Genomic DNA, 20,796 nt, shown 5'->3' with positions numbered 1-20,796 from the left:
TCCTTCCTTCCTTCCTTCCTCCCCCCTCCTCTTTCTTTCTGATAGAGTTTAAGCTGGCCCAACACTTGTTCAGGGATGACCTTGAACTCTGTCTCCACCTTCCAAGTGCTGGCAGTCCAAGAGTGTGTCACCCTATCTGGTTTAGGAGGTGCCGGAGGTGGAACCCAGGGCTTTGTGTATGCTAGGCAAGTACTCTACCCACTGAATCATCCCCAACCTACTCTCTTTAAAAATTATCTTTATTTTATGTGTATGGTGTTTAGCCTGGGTGCATGTCTGTACACTGCACGCATGCCTGATGCCCTTGGAGAACAGAAGAGTCAACAGACCGTTGTGAGCAACCATAAGTGTGCTAGGAATTGAACCCAGGGTCCTCTGGAAGAGCAGCCTGTGCTCTTAAGCTCTGAGCCATCTCCTTAGCCCCACTTTTTGTTTTTCAAAATCAGGTCACATTATGTAGCCCTGGCTGACCTCAAACTTAAGATCCTTATGCCTCATCCTTCAAAGTGCTGGAGTTAAACGCATGTACCACCACACCTGGTTTATGGGATGCTGAGGATGGAACCCATGCTAAGCAAGTGCTGTATCAGCCGAGCTACATCCCCAGTCCATCCTTCTCGTTCTCACCTGTGCCCGGGAGCACTCCGCCTGGGTACACACCTGGAAGACCAACACCTGGAGGCAAAAGAACAAGGAACCTTAGTAGAGGTTCTGCCGTGTCCCTTCAGACAGGGGCAACAAGCGGTCCAGGCCTTGCAAGCCAGTGTGCGCACTGGGATAGCTTGGGCCAGATAGAGCGTGACCACAGCACTCCCTGCTCCATGTCAGAGCCTGCACATCCTCCAAGGCCCGATTTAACTGTCTTCTGGAGCCCACAGCCTGTTGACGCAGCCCCGCCAGCCCACCTCAAGTCTAAAGGCTTCCAGATGTTCGCCTTTTATTTAACCTGAAGTCACTTCCTAAAGAGCATGGGGCCAAATGAGCACCAGATGGGGGTGCCGCAGGATGCTGGGCTCCCCTCCAGCTCTACCGGGAACAGCTGTGGGCCCTTCTGTTCTGACTCAACATTTAAAACCTCAGTTTCCCCATCTGTGATCCAGAGCCCGTCTGTGAGGTCTCTTTTTACTCCAAGATCATAGAGATTTTTAGAAGCCAGGATCAAGTCACTCAGCCGCATTGCCCAAACAGGTCTGCTGCCGGATCCAGTTTGTACTGCTCCCTTCATCTTCCAGCTTGTTGGAGCAGGAGAGGGCTCTGACCTCAGCGGACTCCTAGACCTCTGACCTATGACCTTCACCCCCCCATAGATTCTGCACTGACCCGGAACTTTTCCAGGCTTTGCTCCCACTCCAACGCCAGCAGCTCCAGCTCCGACTTGTGGCACCACGGCACCTGAATGGAGGGAATGGCAGAGCTGACTCCACCCAGGTCTGCAGGCACCACCTTGAGTCACTCAAGTCTGGTCACCATACCTGTTGATACTCCTAAGCCACCAATGCCACCAAGACCAGCAACACCACCAGGGACGCCGCCAATTCCGACACCAGGGACTCCACCAACTCCACCAACTCCACCAACTCCACCAACTCCAGCACCAGGAACGCCACCGACTCCACCAAGCCCGACCCCTGCATAGCCAGAAACAGGAGAGTTCAGGGATCAGACAGGGACCGTGCCTTAAGGTCTCTCCTGTCACCAAACCACTTTAAGATTAGGTACAAGCCGGTTGGTGGTGGTGGTGCACACCTTTAATCCCAGCACTTGGGAGGCAGAGGCAGGAAGATCTCTGTGAGTTCGAGGCCAGACTGGTCTACAGAGAGAGTTCCAGGACAGGCTCCAAAGCTACAGATAAACCCTGCCTTGATCCCCGCCCCCCCCCCCCCAAAAAAAAGCAAAGACTGGGTACAACTAGCGGCCTACATCATCTCCCCAGGGAAGTAGGATCTCCCCACCCCACAACTCTTGTCTCCAGGGTCTGGATGAGGGAGCATTCTCTGAGAATTTCAGTGTCTGGGAAAGTCACGGGGCAGATAGAACTATCCCAAAAATATTCCACTCACCGGCTTTGGCAGCAGCTTTGTAAGCTGCAGCTGCCCCCGCTCCGGGCAACAGAGCTCCTGCGGCTCCTGCACCAGGCACCACACCTCCTGCCCCTGGAAAGGCCCCGAGACCTGTGGAGGAGAGCATAAATGAGGTCCGGAAGTGCCCTGCTCAGTGGGAGCTGCCAAACCTCAGCCCAGCCTGGGCCCTTCCACTCAGGAGAGTATTCAAGGTTCTTTGTCCTCTGAAGGCCTTCAACATGGTTGGCCCTGCTCTCCAGGACGGGAGCATGTGTTAGAGCAACGGTTCTCAGCCTGTGGGTTGTGACCATTTGGGGGTGGAATAACCCTTTCACAGCAGTGGTACAAGACCGTCGGAAAACACAGATTTTACTTTATGATTCATAATCGGCAACAATACAGCTATGAAATAACAATGAGAAATAATATGGCTGGGGGTCACTGCAACATGAGGAGCTGTATCAAAGGGTCCTGGCATTAGGAAGGTCGAGAACCACTGTGTTAGAGGATTCTTATGTCTAGCTGCTCAGCTCGGCCAGACAAAGCTGTGTGAATCGCTTAGTCCTTGAGTCAAAGTCTGGCTTATGTATGTAGTCCAGGCTGGCCTGGACATCGTTATGTGGCCGAGGATAACCGAGAACTCCTTGATCCTCCACCTCCCATGTGCTGGGGTCACAGGCACTTCACTACCTCTGGTTTATGCAATGCTGGAGATGGAAGCCAGAGCAGGCAAGCTCAGTCTTAACATGTATGTATACATGTGTGTATACATATACATGTGCATGTATACATATACAAATGCATATATAAATATGCATTTGAGAAAAGGTCTCACCATGGAACTCTAGCTGTACTGGAACTCCCTATGCAGACCAGGAGGGCCTTGAACTCACAGAGATCTTTCTGCCTCTGCCTCCTGAGTGCTGAGATTAAAGGTGTCTGCTGCCATGCCCAGCCTCAATATATATATATATATATATATATATATATATATATATATATATATATATATTTGAGACAAGGTCTATATAGCTAGGCTGGCCTTGAACTTGCTATGTAGCCCAGGCTGGCCTTGAACCCATGTCGTTATGCCTTTGTCCCCCAAGCGCTGTTACTCTGAGCATTGCACCACACCATCTCCGGTCCCCAGTTTGCTCCGATGCCTTTTCTGGTGGGCAGATCTGCTGGGCCAGCAAGGAGATGCCTCCTTCTAGTCTCATCTCTCTATTATAATTGTCCCCCTGGGTGGCTTCTTAGGAGCAGGTGACTAGTGTCATGCTTCATCTCATCAACACCTGCCTCCCACTCTGTGCCCTGACTGCTGTTTATCCCAGGCAGGTGCCCCAGGCTGGGGAGAGAGACTGGCATCTTGCTCAGGGGTTCACACTAACCTGCCCCAGGGCCAGCACCGGCAATTCCTCCAGGGCCTGTAAAGAAGAGAGAGGAAGAGAAGTTAAGGATGTGGGTTTCACACCTGGGCTCGAGTGCCGTCGTGGAGTGAGTGGGGTGGGTGTCTAGGCTGGTCCCTATGTCTTTGGTTCTGTGGTGGTGGAGGGCAATGGTCCTGATAAATCTGCAGCCATCAGATAGTAATCAAATGCTCTGTGTGGAGGTGACTGATTATCTCTAACAAGTGTGACCAGCTCGTGCGTCTCCTAGGATGCCTGACCGCTGGCAGGATCCAACTGGTTTTCTATGAAGGCGGAAGTGGTCTGTAAGCAAACCCTCACCCCTCCAAGACCAGCCTTGCTCCCATTAGTAGCTGTCACGCCAGGCATCTTCTCTGCTTCCTTGATTGTACATCCTGACATAGACCCCTCCCCTCACCCTGGATCTGTAAATGTGTCTCCACCACTTCCTGCTTTTTGTGTTTTGAGTCAGTCTAATGTAGCCCAGGCTTGACTCAAACTCGCTATGTATCTTAAGGGTGACCTTGAACTTCTGATTCTCCTGGCTCTACCTCCCAAATGCTGGGATTTTAGGCAGTTAATAGGAAAGTCCAGTTTATGTGGTCCTGAGCTTTGTGCACGCTAGGTTAGGGTTGTGTGACCTGAACCACATCCCCTGTCCTGGGGGTCCTTCCTGTACAGCATCTAGACATCCTTCTATCCAGAATCCTCCTTGCTAAGATTCATGAGAAGCCAAATGGGTCCCTCTTGCTCTCTCCTTTCCACATCTGGGCCCGATCATTCCTTCTCCTCCTCCAGGAGACATTCCACGGCCTTGGCCTTGACCGATGGGCCCAGTTAGGTTGGAGTTTTGGAGGCTTGCCTTGGCAGGTTTGTTTCCAATTATGGGAAAAATCTCTCTTGCCAGCACCAGCTCTGGTTGTGGGGTCTAGAGTTGTAGGGCAAAGTCCTCTAAGGGATCCCCCCCCCCTCAACGCATAGGGTCTGCTGCTAAGGAGGGGTCTACCTGGCTCTCACTGGATAGTATCTTTCCTCTGACCAGCTTTTCCCACTTATCCTCTGACTGTAAGAGCATATATCTTAGTAGAGTGATTGCCAAGCATGTAGCAAAAGTCTTCTAAGTGTGTGTATATTGCAGACATCTGTAAGGTGGGTCTGTAATGTAGTATGGTATGGTGGTGGGCAGGGACTGGGACTGCCTGGCTCAATCATTTCCTGGTCTCACCTCCCAGTCCCTCCTCAGTTCTGTCAACAGCTCCCCTGAAGCTAGCCCTGTTTCCTACGCTTGTAGAGGATGGAGGGGCACACTCAGATCTTTCCTGTCTGATGGAGGGGCTGAGAGGACAAGACTGGATGGGAAGTAAGAAAGATTGGGGTGAAGTTTGGGGGTGGCCTGTGGTCTCTGCGGTTGCCCCTCTTTATCAGCAGTCTTGCGCAGTTTATCCTCATCACCGGCAACCCTCTGTTCTCCCTCTCTTTCGGACTCACCTGCTCCAAAGGCCCCCAGAAGCCCGGCACCTGAAGAGACGGAGAAAAAGTTAGAGTCGGATCACAGCTGGGAGCCCAGGGCCTTCTGGGCCTGTCCCCTTCTTTTCCGGGTCAGAAAGTTCTAGACTCAGGTCCTGGGCCTCTTCCCATGGTCTTTGTAGATGAAAGAGTCACCTTACCATTTCTTGAGCCTCAGTTTCCCCATCTTTATGATTACTTTTAAAATGATAACTTTTAAAAAGATGTATTTTATCTTTTTAAATGATGTGTATTTGTATGTGTCTTGTGTGTGGGCATGTGCAAATGGGTGCAGGTGCTCACGGATGTCACAGCTGTCCGATCCCCCAAAGCTGAGATAACAGACCACTGTGGGCTGCCTGATGTGAGTACTGGGAGATGAACCTGGGTCTTCTGTAAGAGCAGCATATGTTCTTGATCACTGAGCCACCTCTCTAGTCCCTTAAATGATAATCTTTAAAAGGTCTATTTCTTTTTTTTAAATATTTATTTATTTATTTATTTATTTATTTATTTATTTATTATGTATACAATAGTCTGTCTGTATGTATGTCTGCAGGCCAGAAGAGGGCACCAGACCTCATTACAGATGGTTGTGAGCCACCATGTGGTTGCCGGGAATTGAACTCAGGACCTTTGGAAGAGCAGGCAATGCTCTTAACCACTGAGCCATCTCTCCAGCCGGTCTATTTCTATTATATGTATGAGTGTTTAGGCTGCTTGTATGTGTGTGCATCACATGTGTGTGTCTGGTACTGGTGGGGGGGGGGGTCAGTAAAGAGAGTCTAATTCCCAGGAACCAGAGTTACATGTGAGCTATGTTATATGTGCATGCCGGGAACTGAACCCTGGTTCTCTGCAAGATCATCAAGTGCCCGTAATTGCTAAGCCATCTCTCTAGTCTCCCCTACTTTCCTTTCCTTTTCTTTCTTTTCTTTTCTTTTTTTCTTTCTTTCTTTCTTTTTTTTTTTTTTTTTTTTTTTTTTTTTTTTTTGGTTTTTCGAAACAGGGCTTCTCTGTAGCTTTGGTGCCTGTCCTGGAACTAGCTCTTGTAGACCAGGCTGGCCTCGAACTCCCAGAGATCCACCTGCCTCTGCCTCCCGAGTGCTGGGATTAAAGGTGTGCGCCACCACCGCCCGGCTCCCTACTTTCCTTTTCGAGACAGGGTTTCATATACTTCTGGCTGACTTTAAACGCAATAGGCAGCCAATATGACCTTGAACTCCTGATCCCCTGGTCTGTACATCCTGGTTGCTGAGATTACAGGCACATGCCTCCATGTTCTATTATGCAGCGTTAGGGATGGAAACCAGGATTTCTGCATGTTAGGCAAGTGTTCTACCAACCAACAGAGCCACCACAAACCCAGCCTTTTTTTTTTTTTTTTTTTTTTTTTTTTTTTTTTTTTAAGAAAGGGTCTCACTGTGTAGCCCTGGCTGGCTGGCTTGGAACTTGCTATGTAGACCAGGCTGGCCTCAAATTTGTAGATATCTGCCTGTCTCTACTTCTCAAGTGCTAGGGTTAAAGTCGTGTGTTACTATGTCTGTTTTTTATCTATCTGTCTATCTTGCTGTCTATCTATCTGTCTATCTATCTATCTATCTATCTATCATCTATCTATCTATCTATCTATCTATCTACCTACCTACCTATCTATTTATCTATCTCTCATCTTCTGCTTTCTTGACTTGAGGGTCTCACTGTATAATTCAGGCTGATTTTGAACTTGCATGTAGCCCAGACTGGCCTTGAACTGGTGATTTTCCTGCTTCAGTTTCCACAACACTTAACTCACTCTGTAGCCTTGAACTCAAGGTCCTCTGGCCTCTGCCTCTTGAATGTCAGAACGACAGGCTTCTACCGTGTGCTCGGCTCATATGCCCATCTACTTGTGGCTTTCATGATCCCTACTTTCTTAGGGCCACTGACTTTGTGAGTAGGAAGCACCTACTATGTGCAGCCTACATGGGTGTCCTGTGGATACTCATCCTGGCTCCTTCTCATCTTTGCCCGTACCCCTTGTTTGTAGTGGCTGGCCAGCCTGCTGGCCTCCAGCTTGTGCTCTGGGTGTGGGCAGGGCTGGCTCCCAGCTGCCTGGTCCCCCACTGAGAGCTCAGGCAGGGAGGGGCCAGCCTACAGCACCCACATGGAGGAGCAGCTGCCAAGTCACCCACCCCTGCTCCCAGGGGATTAATTGTTCCCAAACACGATCTGCACAATCCCTACACCCCATCCCATCCTGCCTGGGCAGGCCCAGACATCCCTTTAGCCAGGACGTGGGGACCTTCATCGGGTTATTCATGGTGGTCTGGCCAAGCCTGTTACAGACTTCAGTCTATGTATCCTGAGGCTAAAAGATGACCGTAGGAACTGGACCTGGTAGCACATGCCTATCATTTCAGCTACTCAGGAGGCTGAGGCAGCAGGATCTATATATCAAGGCCTGTCTGGGTTATATAGTTCAAAGTCAGCCTGGACAACTTAGGGAGAGCCTGTATCAAAATAAAAATAAGGCTCAGTGGGTGAAGGCCCTTGTCACTAAGCCTGACAACATGAGTTCGATTATTGGAACCTACAAGGTGGAAGAAGAGAATCAATGCTCAAAAGTTGCCCTCTGACCTCTACAGGCACACTGGGGTACATGCATACCATACCCATAATAAATAAATATACAAACCAATAAATGAATGTAGTTTTTGAAGAAATGTAAAAAGAGATCCAGGGATGTAGCTCAGTGGTCGAGTGCTTGCCTTGCATATAACAGGCTCTGAGTTCCATCTTTGGTACCACAAAGAGAATTAATGAGCCATGGAATCTCCTGGCTTTACAAATTCTCAGTCCCTAGAACCTAGCTTGTCCAGATGCCCCGTTCTTTTCCTCCCTTGCTGGCCCCGGTCCTGAAGTTTCACAACTCCCATAGAGTTTAGGGAAGGAGAATCAGCTTCTCGCACATTCATTAGTAGTTGGGTCATCTGTCATCAGGGTTTTGTAAGAGCAGTTGGACCTCCAACTGTCCAGGAGCATGTGACTTTGGAGCCAGGGTGACAGGCACTGGGTGGGGATGCCTATGCCACATAGAGGGCATCACACACAGGGGAGGGGCATCAATATGACTAGGGTGCCGTGTGTGCGTGTGTGTGTGTGTGTGTGTGTGTGTGTGTGTGTGTGTGTGTATTAAGAGGGATGCAACACAGGGTTTCCAACTTGCTTACCCCTGTGTGATACTCCTAGCCCCTCACTGGGGGATTCTAGGCAGGGGCTCTACCACTGAGCCACACCCCAGCCCCTCACTGGGGGATTCTAGGCAGGGGCTCTACTACTGAGTCACACCCCAGCCCCTCACTGGAGGATTTTAGGCAGGGGCTCTACCACTGAGCCACACCCCAGCTGCTCACTGGGGGATTCTAGGCAGGTGCTCTACCATTGACCTATATCCTCAGTATTCTTTCTACCTTTTATTCTGAAACAGGTCTTGATATCTACCTGAGGCTGACCTCTCTAACTCAGAACCCTCCTGTCTCAACCTTCTAAGGAGCTAAGATCACAGGTGTGTGCCACCAGACCATGGCCTCCACCTGCTTCTTATTCCACAGCTTTCCATTGAAAGACACCCCGCCACTTTGCCACCTCAAAGCTGAGAGTGACCACTGTTGGAAGATCCCAGCACTGCTGATGAAGCAGAGCTATGATTTTTTTTCCTTACTAGAAAATTCCATGATCTAGACACAGCTGGAAGGAGGCAGGGAGGTCATCTGGGGCCAGGGGTCAGGTTTAACTTAAAGTTGAGCTCACATCTGGCTCAGAAGTCAAATGTCTAGATATAACGTCTGGGGTCCTCCATTCTAAGTGCTGCCTTACAGGAGACCATGGGGACCTCAGATGCTGCTTTGCCTGAGACATCAGGGTTTTTTTTTTTTTTTCTGGGACTGGGAGCAGAGTACAGTCTCCAGGAAGCTGGCACATTGGGCCCATGCTGGACATAGGCCACTGAACTGCCCCCAACCTCTTGTGTCCGGCCAACTTGTGGCCTGACTCTAGCCTGTTGATACCTGTTGATACCTGATAGCTGCTGCCTACAGCTCCCTCCTTTTGGATCCCTTGCCAGGCATGGCTCTGTGAGTCCTACCTTCCCCATTTCAGGGGCCTTGCTTAGATCTTACCTGGTTTAGGTGGTTTTCCTCCAGGTCCCAGAGCTGCAGAGAGAAAAGATGATGATGAATGGCAGGGAAGAAGTGACTCATTTCCCTTTCTCTGTCTGTCTTTCTCTCTCTGTCTCTGTCTGTCTGTCTGTCTGTCTGTCTGAGACAGGGACTCATGATAGCCCAGGCTGGCCTCAAATCCATGATATAGCCAAGGATGACTTTGAACTCCTAAATCTCCTACCCCTAACTCCCAAGTTCTGGTATTACAGGCATGTACCTCCTCCCATCTCTTAGTACTTATCCATTGCTTACGCCTGCCCCACAGTAGAGGGTGAAGGCTGTATGTGGGTCTTTTCCTCAAGTGCTAGAGTGATGCCTAGAAAGTTCTCTTGCTTAGTCATGGAGTCCCTGGGAGCCCATCTTTCCCTCTGGAGTTTGTTGAGTGACTGCTTCCCGGCTTATTTTGAGATTATGTCTCGTGTCGTTCAGGCTGGTCTTGAACTTGCTATATAGACAAGGATGACTCTGAATTCCTGATCCATAGTTCTACCTCCTCAGTTCTGGGGTTATAGGCATGCACCAACATCTCCAGCAATTTCTCAGTTTTTTTTTTTCCCTTAAGAGGAGTTAATCTCCATCTGGCAGGATTGTTGAGAGAGGAGATCAAAGAAAATATAAAAGTAGGTAGGGCCATGAGGACCCTAAAAGGGCCATCAGGGTTTTGTTTTTAAGTAGGTCTCTTTCCCAGGGGATGCTCAACCTGTACAACATTAGTTGCTGGGATCTCTTGAAGACCTGAGGTCTAATGTGTGTTGGGGGGGGGGGTCATGATGACACCAAGATGCTTTCATTGAGGAGCCTAAGGCTAGTTTCTGAGCTTACCTCCTGCTCCTCCCAGTCCTCCGATACCAGCCCCTATTGTGTGCATTGAGAGAGAGAAACATCAGAGGTTAGTATCCAGACAAGCCACACCCCATCGCCATCAAATTCTAGCTGTAGAACTTTGGGCAAGTCAACTCCTATGACCCAGTTTCTTCTTCTGTCTTATTGACTCAATAGCCTTGTGTCAGTTTGTCCTAGGATGGAACTAGAGGGACTTTTGACTTCATATCAGTTATTTTCTTTCCATTTTTTCATGTATGTGTGTCTGGTATGCGTGTGTATATGCATGTGTGCATGTGTGTGTGTGTGTGTGTGTGTGCATTCCTATGGAGGCCCAAAGTTGATGTCTAGAGTCATCCACCATCACTCTTGTACCTTATTCATTGGTGCAGGGTGTGCCAATCAAACCCCAAGTTCACCAGTGTGGATAGCTAGCTCGCTCCACAATTACAGGCATTCACCATGACCCATGGTTTTTGAAATGCTGGGGCTTCACACACACTAGGCAGATGCTCTACCCATCAAGCTGCATCCCCAGTTTAGTCGCTCTATTTATCTTCTCTGTTATTCGCCTCTGGGGGATTGCCAAGAGTAGGATTAAAGCTTTGAGGACTGCGAACCCTTCCAATGACAGGAATGTGTGAAGGCGCCAGCCTCCTGACAGCAGGGATTATGCTCCATCTTGTACAATATTTATGCTCTTAATAGATGTTCCATTAGCAGCTTTTCTTAGGGTGGAGACTACGCAGCTCAAGCTGGCTTTGAACTCTTGACTCTCTATGTCTGGGATGCTACTGTTACAGATGGGTGCCTTCACACCTCGCTCTACTGATTGGATTGCTTTTTTTTTTGAGGCAGGGTCTCTCACAGCCCAGGCTAGCCTGAGCTCCTTCTATAGCCAAGGGATGTCCTTGAATGTCTGTCCTTCCATGCTGGGATTTATAGGTATGCAGCCACTATATCTGGTTTAAGCAGTGCTGGGGATGGTACCCGGGGTTTCACACATGCTAGGCAAACACTCTGCTAACTGAGCCACATCCCCAGCCTGGTTAACTTCTTCAGAAAATGGGCCTGATTTGCTTGTCCTCAGTGGCAGGAATGGAAATGTGATAACTTCTCTGGCCTATGAACTAGCTCAGTGGGTAAAGTTCATTTGCTGCCAAGCCTAACATATTGAGTTTCAGCCCTGGGACCCACACAGTGGTAGCAAAGATCCGATTCCCAAACGTTGTCCTATGGAACTGGGCATGGTGTCACATGCTTTTAATCCCAGCCCCCCCAGAGGATCTCTGTGAGTTCCAGTCCGGCCAGGGATACACAGTGGGACTCTGTCTCAAAAAACAAAACAAACAAACCAAAAGAAACACCCAAACAAAAAGAGTTGTTCTCTGACCTCCACGTGCAAGCCCTAAAAATAAGTGTAATAAAAATATTTAAAAATATTTTATCTCTCATGAGCAATCCATCCCCATCTGTCATAAACAGGCGTGTGGAAACTTCATGTACTTACCTGGATAATAGACTCCGCCAGGAACTCCACCAGGAACTCCACCGGGCACAGCTCCTGGAACCCCTAGAAGGAAGAGGGTAGACTCTGATTAGCCAGGCACTCAGGCTTTTTGTTTGATTGTTTTTGGGACAGGGTTTCACTATGTTGTGTAGCCCTGGCTGCCCTGGAGCTCGTTCTGTAAACCAGGCTGTCCTCAAACTCACAGACACCCCGTCTGCCACTGACCCCTGAGGGCTGGGGTTAAAGACATCCACTACTACTGCCTGTCACCAACCGTGTTTTAATGAAGATATAGTGATTATGGTATTGTTTGTCTATAAATCAATGTCTGAGGGTAAACAACACACACACACATATGATATTATATTATATTGGTTTCTTTTGTGTATGTGTGCTTAGCAAGCACTCTACCACTGAACCACACCCCAGCCCCTCACTGGAGGATTCTAGGCAGGGGCTCTACCACTGAGCCACACCCCAGCCCCTCACTGGGGAATTCTAGGCAGGGGCTCTACCACTGAGCCACACCCCAGCCCCTCACTGGGGGATTCTAGGCAGGGGCTCTGCCACTTAGCCACACCCCAGCCCCTCACTGGGGGATTTTAGGAAGGAGCTCTACTACCGACTTGACCCCAGTTCTTGTTTTATTTATTGAGACAGGTCCTCACTACGTGGTTCAGACTTGTCTTGATCTTACACCTCCTTCCCCCATCCCCAGCCTCCTGAGAAGCCAAGATTATAAGCATGAACCACCACATCTGACTTTGTATTTTCTCATTCTTCCCAAAGTGTCTCAATGAAGCTGGAGGGGCAGAAGTTCTGAATTGTAGTTGCAGTAGACTTGAAATCAGGCCCAGAGAGGTTAAGGGAAGTGGTTGGGGCCACACAGCTGGGTAAACATGAAGCCTGGAGCAAACCCAGGCCACTTCTCTGAGCAGGATGCTTAACACTGTTGACGAGAAGGGACCTGCCTGTGGTTGTGACTGGACGTTGGGCAAGGGACTCTGCCTACTTGCTTTACCCATGACTTTGCTCAGAGCTGGGCGGCAAGGCTGGAATCAAATGTAAGAGGGCAGGCTGGGTGGTGACATCAGTTAGGAGTTAGCTGCTGTCTGGCTTTAGCCATTCCTACTCTGGTAGGATAGTGCTAGGTCAGTGTCCTTGGCCCCTGGGCAACTCTCTTTGGGTGGGGTTCTGGCCACGACCCAGGGCTGTTTTGGGAGGCGCCAGGGACTGGAGGGGGTGGGAACATCATGAATGAGCCAATCGAATAGTTTCCTAAGGAACAGTTAATTCCAAGCCAAGGTCACGAATTTAGTCCCCAGGGACCAGCCAAAGCTTTCATTGGAGATGCTGGCCCTGGAGTTGTCATGGCAACAAATGGAGACTCCTATACTGAGCCATGACCTCTAATCTTGACAAGTCACCTTGTCACCAGGGCCCAAATTCTACTTTGCTGAAGGGACCCTGAGAGTCATATGGTGAGGGATGCAAGGTGGGTGCCAGCCAGTCATGCAGCTTTTCAGTGGGTTCAGGGAGACCTCTCAGCCAGATGTCTGTGTGTCTGGTCTCAAACACTCGGTGACAATACACAGCTGGGCCTGTCTGGTCCCTGGACCTTGTCATCCTAAGCAGAGTTAGGAATGTCTGGCCACCATGGGCAGACTGTGCTAAAGTCCTGGCGCCACCACCTCCTGGGGTCTGTGCCCCTCCCCTCGCAACCCTTGAGAGACTGAGAGCCAGGCCTGGATGATCTCTAGTGATCTGCTCAGAGCCTGGGGGCTCAGGGAGGGTGGCCCCAGGGATCTGAGTCTGCAGGAAACAGACTTCTAGCATTGTCCTGAGCTGCCAAACACACATGGCCCCCCAAGCTTTTGATACCCTCCCAGGCTCTGGCCTCCAGCTCTGAGCCCCAAGCGGGGAGTTCCAGTCTCTGCCTCTCTCCTGCACTTTCTCTCCTTCTCTTCCTGTTCTTTCTGGTCTCCAGCCCCAGAGCTGCCTGTGGGAACAACAGGAACAAGGGAACAATGTGGTGGGAACGGCAAGGGGACCCAGGGTATGGCCCTCTGGCTTCTCTCCCAGCTCCTCATTCGGTGTGTGACCTCAGGCAAGTAACTGCATCTCCCCAGTGGCTGGGGTGACAGACCTATGCCACCCCACCTGGTTTGTTCCAGGCCTGGGAATAGAACCCAAGGGCTTCATGCTCGCTAGGCACTCACCCTGCCAACGGAACCACCTCCTTAGCCAAGCCTCACTTTTTTTTTTTCTTCCTCACAATGTAGGTGTGAGGTTTGCTGCTCCGCATGGTTGCAAGCATTCAAATGAAAGGACAGATCCTAGTCAGACCCCCCACCCCGCACAGAAATAATTGTTAAAATAAGGTGCTGGTGATCTTGGGTCCCCTGTTTTCTCTTAGTGCATGGCTAGGCCCAGGTATACAATAGGTACTCAATAAATGATGAGGGGGGGGGAGGCAGAGAGATTGGATTGTGTCTGATTTGTTTCCTCACTCCCCCATAAGGCCCCTGGGGGTGGTCTTGCTGAGCCCCTGACTTGACTAAACCCTACGTCCTCTCTCTTAGCGTTCTGTTCTCCAACACTGTCTATAACCAGGTTCCCTCTTGAGGGCGCTGTTACTTCCCCCCTCTCCAGCTCCTCTCTGTTTTCCACAACCGTGTTTCATAGCCCAATCACATTGGTCCAGCGTCACACCCAACCTGGGACACCCCAGATAGTTGGAATGTTGTTTTGAGACCGGATCTCATTGTGTAGCATAAGCTGGTTTCAAACATGAGATTCTCCAGTCTCAGCCACTAGACCGCTGAGAGGGCAGGCGTGTGCCACCAGGCCTGGCTAGAGTTTTTGATTCCTGTTTTTCACTGAGAAAACAGAGGAGGCTGAGTAGCTGCCTTCTCTTATCTTGGCTGCCAAGCCTCATGGCTTGAGTTCAATCCCCAGAACCCGCATGACGGAGGGGAAGAGTCGACTCCCCGTCATTGTTTTCTGACCACCCCCCACAGTGATATGTGCATATACACACAATAAATATAATAAGAATAAAGGACTCTGTAGATAGGACATGTGGGCACACACCTGTAATTCCCGCACTCAGAGGTGGAGACAGGAGGAGTGTGAGTCTGAGATCACGTTGCACTTCCTAGAGAGCTGGAGGCTTTCCTGGGCTACACAGCGAGGTTCAGGCTAGCCTGTGCAACATAGCAAACCCCTTGTCTCAAAAATCATACACTGCTTATGGAGGTCTCCCTGCCCCCCATGGTCTTCATTCCCACCATCTCTCCTTTGTGCCAGCAGGGTTTCCTACCGAGAACATCCTCACCTCCCTCCAAGTTCTCTTCTCCTCTAACCCTGCTGGAAGTCTTCGCCTCTCCTTCTCCTAGCCCGCCACAGTTTCTCCTGCCTTCAATGCTCGGTCGGCCACAAGCAGCTGGCTTGGAACACACTTGTGTCTTGTTTTATGTGAGTCTGGCTCATTCCTCCTGCTAGCCTTGGGGCGAATCTCATCTCTCACATGTGTGAATCATGACCCTAGACTCCCAGGGATCCGAACAGTCCTCTGACCTGGGCTAGAAGCCCCGAAAACACCCCTTAGTCCTCTGCCTGTAAACTCTCCGGGAAGGGAGATTTTCAACCTTTTCTTCTGTGTGGTCTGACTCGGCTTGCTCCTGGGCGGCAGCCTGCTCCTCAGCGCCTCAGATTGTTTTTGGTTTTGCCTTCCTCTCTTCCTCCCTCCCTTCCCTTTGCCTAATTCTCCTCTCCTCTCCTCCTTTTCCCTCCCCTCCTTTTCTCTTTTCTCCTGTCTCCTCTTCTCTTCTCTTTTCTAACACAGGGCTTCTTTGTAGCCCAGGCTAGCTTGAACTCTGTATATAGCTTAGGCTGGATTTGGGTTTACAATCCTGTCTCAGCATCCTAAATCCTGGGGGATTAAAGGCCTGGGTTCCCATATTCAGTTAAATTTTTCTCTCAAGAGTCCCCTCAGATTCTCTGGAGAACCCTCCCTGAGTCCTCTCCATTTCGGTTACCTGTTTATATACCAATCACCAGGGAGAATTAAGCCTTAGAAACTGGGCTGGGTAGGTCAGGGGCAGTGATGGGCACTGATAATCCTGGTACTTGGCAGGCAGAGGCAGGAGGATTGCTGTAAACTGGAGAGGACAATATGTCCTACCTACCAAGTTCCAGGCCAGCCAGAGTTACATATTCGAGAAACAAAAGTATTCTTTAACCTTAGGAAATTGGATCCAGGCTCAGTGGCTCACAGACGTAATTCCAACTTTCGGGAAGTAGAAGTGGGAAGATCAGGAGTTCAAGGTCACCCTCAACCACAAAGTGAGTTCAAGGTCATCTTGGCCCTTGTCTCAATAAAACAAAAACAAACACACAAACAAAAAACAAAACAAGACAAAACAAAAAAACCCATCTTAGAGGTTGGGCTTTTAGCTCAGAGGTAGCACACTTGCCTAGCCTGCAGAAAGCTTTGGGTTCAGTCCCCAGTACAACCCCTCCCTAAACAAACAAGCAAACAAACAAAAAGAACAAACAACAACAACAACAGAACAATAAAAACCAAAGAAAACGCAAAATAACAAAAGTCAATAACAAATAAATAATTTTAAAAAACCTAGAAAAGTAAAGATAGGAGCTAATTTCATGGCTCACCAGATCCTGAGCAAACTGTAAGAGAAAGTCACTCCACAGCGTTGCTGTCCCATGATCGTCCAGTGGATATATTTTTGGCAGCTGTCAAGTCGCTACTGTTACCCTTGCACCCAAACCCCAGGGATGCTTAGAGGCTGGGTGCTAAAAATAGGGATTTTTTCCCCTTCCGCAGCCAGGGAAACTGAGAGTCAACCAGACGCAGCACCTTGGCCTGGTATCTATGTACATTTGACCTTGCCACTAGGAGGTTATCGGGGCTAATGGGTCCTGGCAGGGGGCTCTGCCAAGCCCAAATCCAGTGGGGTAGCCTGGATTGAGCAGAGAAAACCTCGCCAAGATGCTTGTTGTGTGTGTTTGCCAGACCCTTTGCAAAAGTTGTCCATGCTCCTGCGTTTGGGTGAGCTATCCCTTGCTCCAACCAGACGCCCAGAGCGGGATCAAGGCACTAAATCTTTGGGAGCTTATCAGAGGCACCTGGGGAGCTGTCAACCCTCAAATCCCTCGAACAAGAGCCTCCACAGATCAAATAGAGGAAGAATTCTTAGGTCACGGCATAGGTCCAGGCAACCATCATGCCCATCAGCGTGTAAGTGTGGGGGGGTATGGAAAACATTTCTGGGGTCAGGAAGATCACTGAACTTCGTTTTATGTCCAATACTATAACATGTACTTTTTTGAAGGAAGAGTTTCTTGTAGCCCAGGCTAGCCTAGAACTCACTCTATAGATGATGATATCGAACCCCTGATCCTCCTGTCTCCATCTTTCCAAAGTGCAAGGCTATAGGCAAGGGTGCTACCATGCTTGATTTTTTTTTCTCCTTTTGGTGACCTTTTATTTTAATTTTGGTTTTGGGGGATAGAGTCTCACCATCTAGCACAGGCTGGCTTGGAATTCCCTCTGTGGCACAGTATTCACATCCACGGTGATCCCACTGTCCTAGTCTCGGGAGCTCCTGAGCCACACCTGGTTTATATATCCCCTCTAACACAGGGGCCGACGCAAGCCATTAGTCAGAGGAAATGTTACTATCACCCCCATCAGCGACGAGGAACTGGTGCCCATGACATCTTTCTCTTGGGGAGACCAGGCTCCCCCTCCCAGGACCAGACAGGTGGGAGACTAGGTAGGTGTGACCAGTGTCCAGCCCCGCGCAGATCTCTGACCTCTTAGGAGTTCAGTGGACTCAGAACAAATCTTGAAAGGCCTCATCAATCCACATGCCTCTTGCTTGAACCTAGTGACTCCGGCCACCTGGGACAGAGTTGAGATTTATCTTCACCGGGGGAATGATGCCAGCAGAGTACTGAGTGATGTCACCCAGACTACAAGGGGGAGGGTTTGTTCTGCCCTTATAGGAAGACTCCGCCCCAGGGCTGTCTCTCCCCAGTATTCCCTGGCACTTCCCCCCCCCTCCTTTTTCTTTTTCTTTTTTTGACTCAGGGCAGAAAGCTGGCTGATATTAACTTCCAGTGGTGGCCTTAGCCTGCCTCAGGCTCTATTTCTGTACCTTTCAAGAAAGGGTCTTGTGTAGCCCAGGCTAGACTTGAACTCCCTCTATAGCTAAGTGTGACCTTGAACTCCTGATCCTTCTGCCTCCACCACCTGAGAACTGGGACCACAGGTGGGAGCCGCCACCACACCTGGTTTGTGAGGTGCTGGGGGTAAAACCCAGGCCTTCTAGCATGCGAGGCAAGTGCTCTATTAGCTGATTTCCATCTCTGCCTTCTTTTAGATTCTTTTGAAAGACGATCTCAATGTCTAGTTCAGGTTGCCCTCCAACTAGATAGCCTCCTGCCTCAGGTGTGTTCAGATAGTAGTTTCTTTATGATGAACTAATACTAGTTTACAACTGCTTATACAACCATCGAGAGAGGAGGGTGGGCAGATGTTAGGTAACCACATCTGGAGCAGGAGGGGCAGGTGATCCAGAGTCACGGCTCTTAACCACTGGCTGGCTGAAGCTGCAGGGTCCTCCTGTTGGTACCTATAACCCTCAGTCTTGTCCCAGTCTAGGAACTCTTGTCCTCCAGTGGGCTCCTACCCTGAGCAGGTCAGTCTCACGGACCTGCTGCTGCTCCCACCCAGCCTCTGACCACAGCCCAGCCCTGCCCTGCCCTGTCCTGCCCTGCCCCACCCTGCCCTGAAGCCCCCTGTCCCCAGTTCAAGTTCAGGTTAACAGGAGGGCTCTTAAGGAAACCAGATTCCACCTAGATGACCTCAGCAGATGGCCCATGGGTTTGCACCTCTTTCCCCATGGCCGGATGCACCTTCCCTCTGTGAGCCGTCTCCTTCCTCTCCCATAACCCAATGTGCCTGGTCCGGACACGTAGCAGAGGACCAGAATGATAACTGGCAGCTCAGTGTAGCCTCTGACACCAGCTGTGCCCTGTCTGCTGGGAGATGGGCACCTTCCCCAGCTCACCCCCTGGCCTGTACTCCACCCCAGGAAAACCTCCTACGGCAAGGACTCGCACACACAGTGACAACCTACACCTGGGCACCAGACTTCTTCAGGATGTTGGTTTTTTCGAGACGGTGTCACGTAGCCCATATGGCCTTGAACTCACTACATAGCCAACTACACACTGAATTCCTGATTGTGGGGCCACCACACAGGTGTGCATCACCATGCCAATCTGGTTTACCCAGGGCTTTGTGCGTATTTAGCAAGCGCTCTACCAACGGAGACATCCTTAACCCTCATTCATGGTTTTTTTTTTTTTTTTTTGAGATGGCGTCTAGTTGGCTTTGAACTTACATGCTGGGAACACAGGTGTGGCTCACCGTGCCCAACTGTGTGTTGGACTTTGGCAGGTCCCACCAGACAACTTCATGGTTGCCTCCCTCCACCTCCACCTGTCTAGGGATGGACTCCTCAACAGATCATACCTTTCCCAGATACTTCTCCTTCAGGGACATGATCGGCCAGATCCTCACATTGACACCTGTGCAACACAGTGTGAAACACCACACACACACACACATACACACACACACACACCACACACACACACACTCCCAGCATCCCCCAAGCAACCAGGATAGTCTCTCCCCAGGCTGGTATGTGTACAGGTGTGCAAACCGCCTCCACTGGACAAGCACCCAGGTGGCTCCGAGGACCGCCCCCCTCTCGAGCTTGGACAGAGGCTAGGGACCATCCTGATTTGTGGAATGCATGTTTGACAGGATCCCCCTCCGCGGAGCTAGCTCTCTAGAGGAGACAGTTCCCAGGACCCTGCCTGGAAGAGGGACGGGGGTTGGGGGGGGGGGTGGAATCTGGAGGCGAAGGGCTCATCCATCTCCGGGATCCCCCATCAGTCTTGTCTCCTGGCCGGCTGGGTCCCGCAGATGTAGGCAGCATGGGACCGGCGAGGGGCAGCATGGGACCAGCGAGGGGCAGCATGGGACCAGCGAGGGGCAGTATGGGACCGGCGAGGGGCCCCTTACCTCCAGGCTGCGCGGGATGGAGGAGGTTGAGCAAGAAGATCAGCAAAACGCCAGGCTGCGGGACTGCCGCTGTCAGACTCGCCATCTCGGGGAGGACTGCCCCAGCCTGCTCTCTGCGCCTCGTTTTATCCCCAAAGCGTAATTGCTGCCTGGTAGGCTGCTGTGAGGGAGGGAGGGAGGGATAGAGGGCGGGTGGGAGGAGGGCGGGAGGAGGGGGAGCTGGGAGAGGGGGTCGCGGGGGAGGGGGCAATTACGAAAGGCCAGGCTTGCAAGCCTCCTAGGCTGAATCTGCCTGGACCATGGGTCTATTTTCCTACACACACACACACACACACACACACACACACACACACACACACACGCGTGCGCGGCTTTTCCCTCTGTAGCTGTTTGCTTGCTCCTGGCCCTGTTCCCGCCAGAAAGTGCGAGGGGGCCTTTGCCAGGACAGTCCTCTGGAGAGGAAGCAGGAGGGAGGGCCCAGGCAGCCCAGCCAAAAAATCCCAGCCCTAGCCAAGGCTGGAGTAGCCAGGCCCCCGCCCCTCTGACTGGGCCCCAGGCCCAGTGTGGGGACACAGGCCAGCTGTCCCGCGCCTCAGCTCCCACCCTGGCCCCGCAGACACCCTGACACCCCCAAGCATAGCTAAAGACAGACCTTACCCAAAACTGGGCTGGAAAGGTTGATGGGTCTAAAGGGGTCTGCCTATAGAATCTGTAGGCGGAATTGCCTGGGAGAGAAAACCAGAGGGTATGGCACCGTGGGGCATTTTGGGGACAGAATGGGGATGCTGACATTGTGGTTGAGACAAGGTCTTAAGTCATCTGTTTGAAGCCAGGGAAAGGGTGTTGGATAAGTCTAGGATCTATGGTTGCAGAAACCAAGGGGCTGAGGTCAGTGAACGGCTTGGGAGTGAAAGTCATATATTTAGTGTCTCCCAAGGACTCCAAGATGCTCCTTGCATAAGGTGTTGGTTGGTTTTGTACGGGCCACGAACATAGTTTTGCACCATCCCTGAGCAAACCAGTGTTCAACAGAGGTTAAACTGGATCCTAAGTGCCAGTGCCTGGTGGGGAACATGGAGGCGGGAGCTCCGTGCAGATGATGATCAGCTCAGTATTCTCATTGCTTGGTCACCACCTGTCCTAAGCTGAGCACCACTAGCTC

General features: G+C 50.7%; 1 protein-coding gene across 2 annotated transcripts in view; it reads right to left on the bottom strand.

The window, feature by feature from the left end:
* The window catches only part of Eln (elastin), a 44,165-nt gene extending 24,344 nt beyond the window's left edge, over positions 1-19,821 (bottom strand). Inside the window, exons 1-10 of one of the 2 annotated variants that reach the window (XM_041648997.1) lie at positions 19,635-19,821; positions 11,510-11,572; positions 10,000-10,032; positions 9,136-9,168; positions 4,958-4,987; positions 3,452-3,487; positions 2,061-2,171; positions 1,473-1,628; positions 1,321-1,392; positions 628-675 (exon numbers count right to left, since the gene is read on the bottom strand). In XM_041648997.1, the coding sequence (XP_041504931.1) occupies positions 628-675; positions 1,321-1,392; positions 1,473-1,628; positions 2,061-2,171; positions 3,452-3,487; positions 4,958-4,987; positions 9,136-9,168; positions 10,000-10,032; positions 11,510-11,572; positions 19,635-19,719 (667 nt within the window). In that variant the 5' untranslated portion in view covers positions 19,720-19,821. The remainder of the gene's footprint in view (positions 1-627; positions 676-1,320; positions 1,393-1,472; positions 1,629-2,060; positions 2,172-3,451; positions 3,488-4,957; positions 4,988-9,135; positions 9,169-9,999; positions 10,033-11,509; positions 11,573-19,634) is intronic. The other variant, XM_041648996.1, reaches the window with a different exon arrangement.
* Between the last annotated feature and the right edge of the window lie 975 nt (positions 19,822-20,796).

Source organism: Microtus oregoni, unplaced genomic scaffold, assembly GCF_018167655.1.
Source record: "Microtus oregoni isolate MIOR12 unplaced genomic scaffold, Mior012 000003F_ref0000135, whole genome shotgun sequence".
NCBI lineage: Eukaryota > Metazoa > Chordata > Mammalia > Rodentia > Cricetidae > Microtus > Microtus oregoni.
This window is presented reverse-complemented; position numbering and strand designations above follow the sequence as displayed.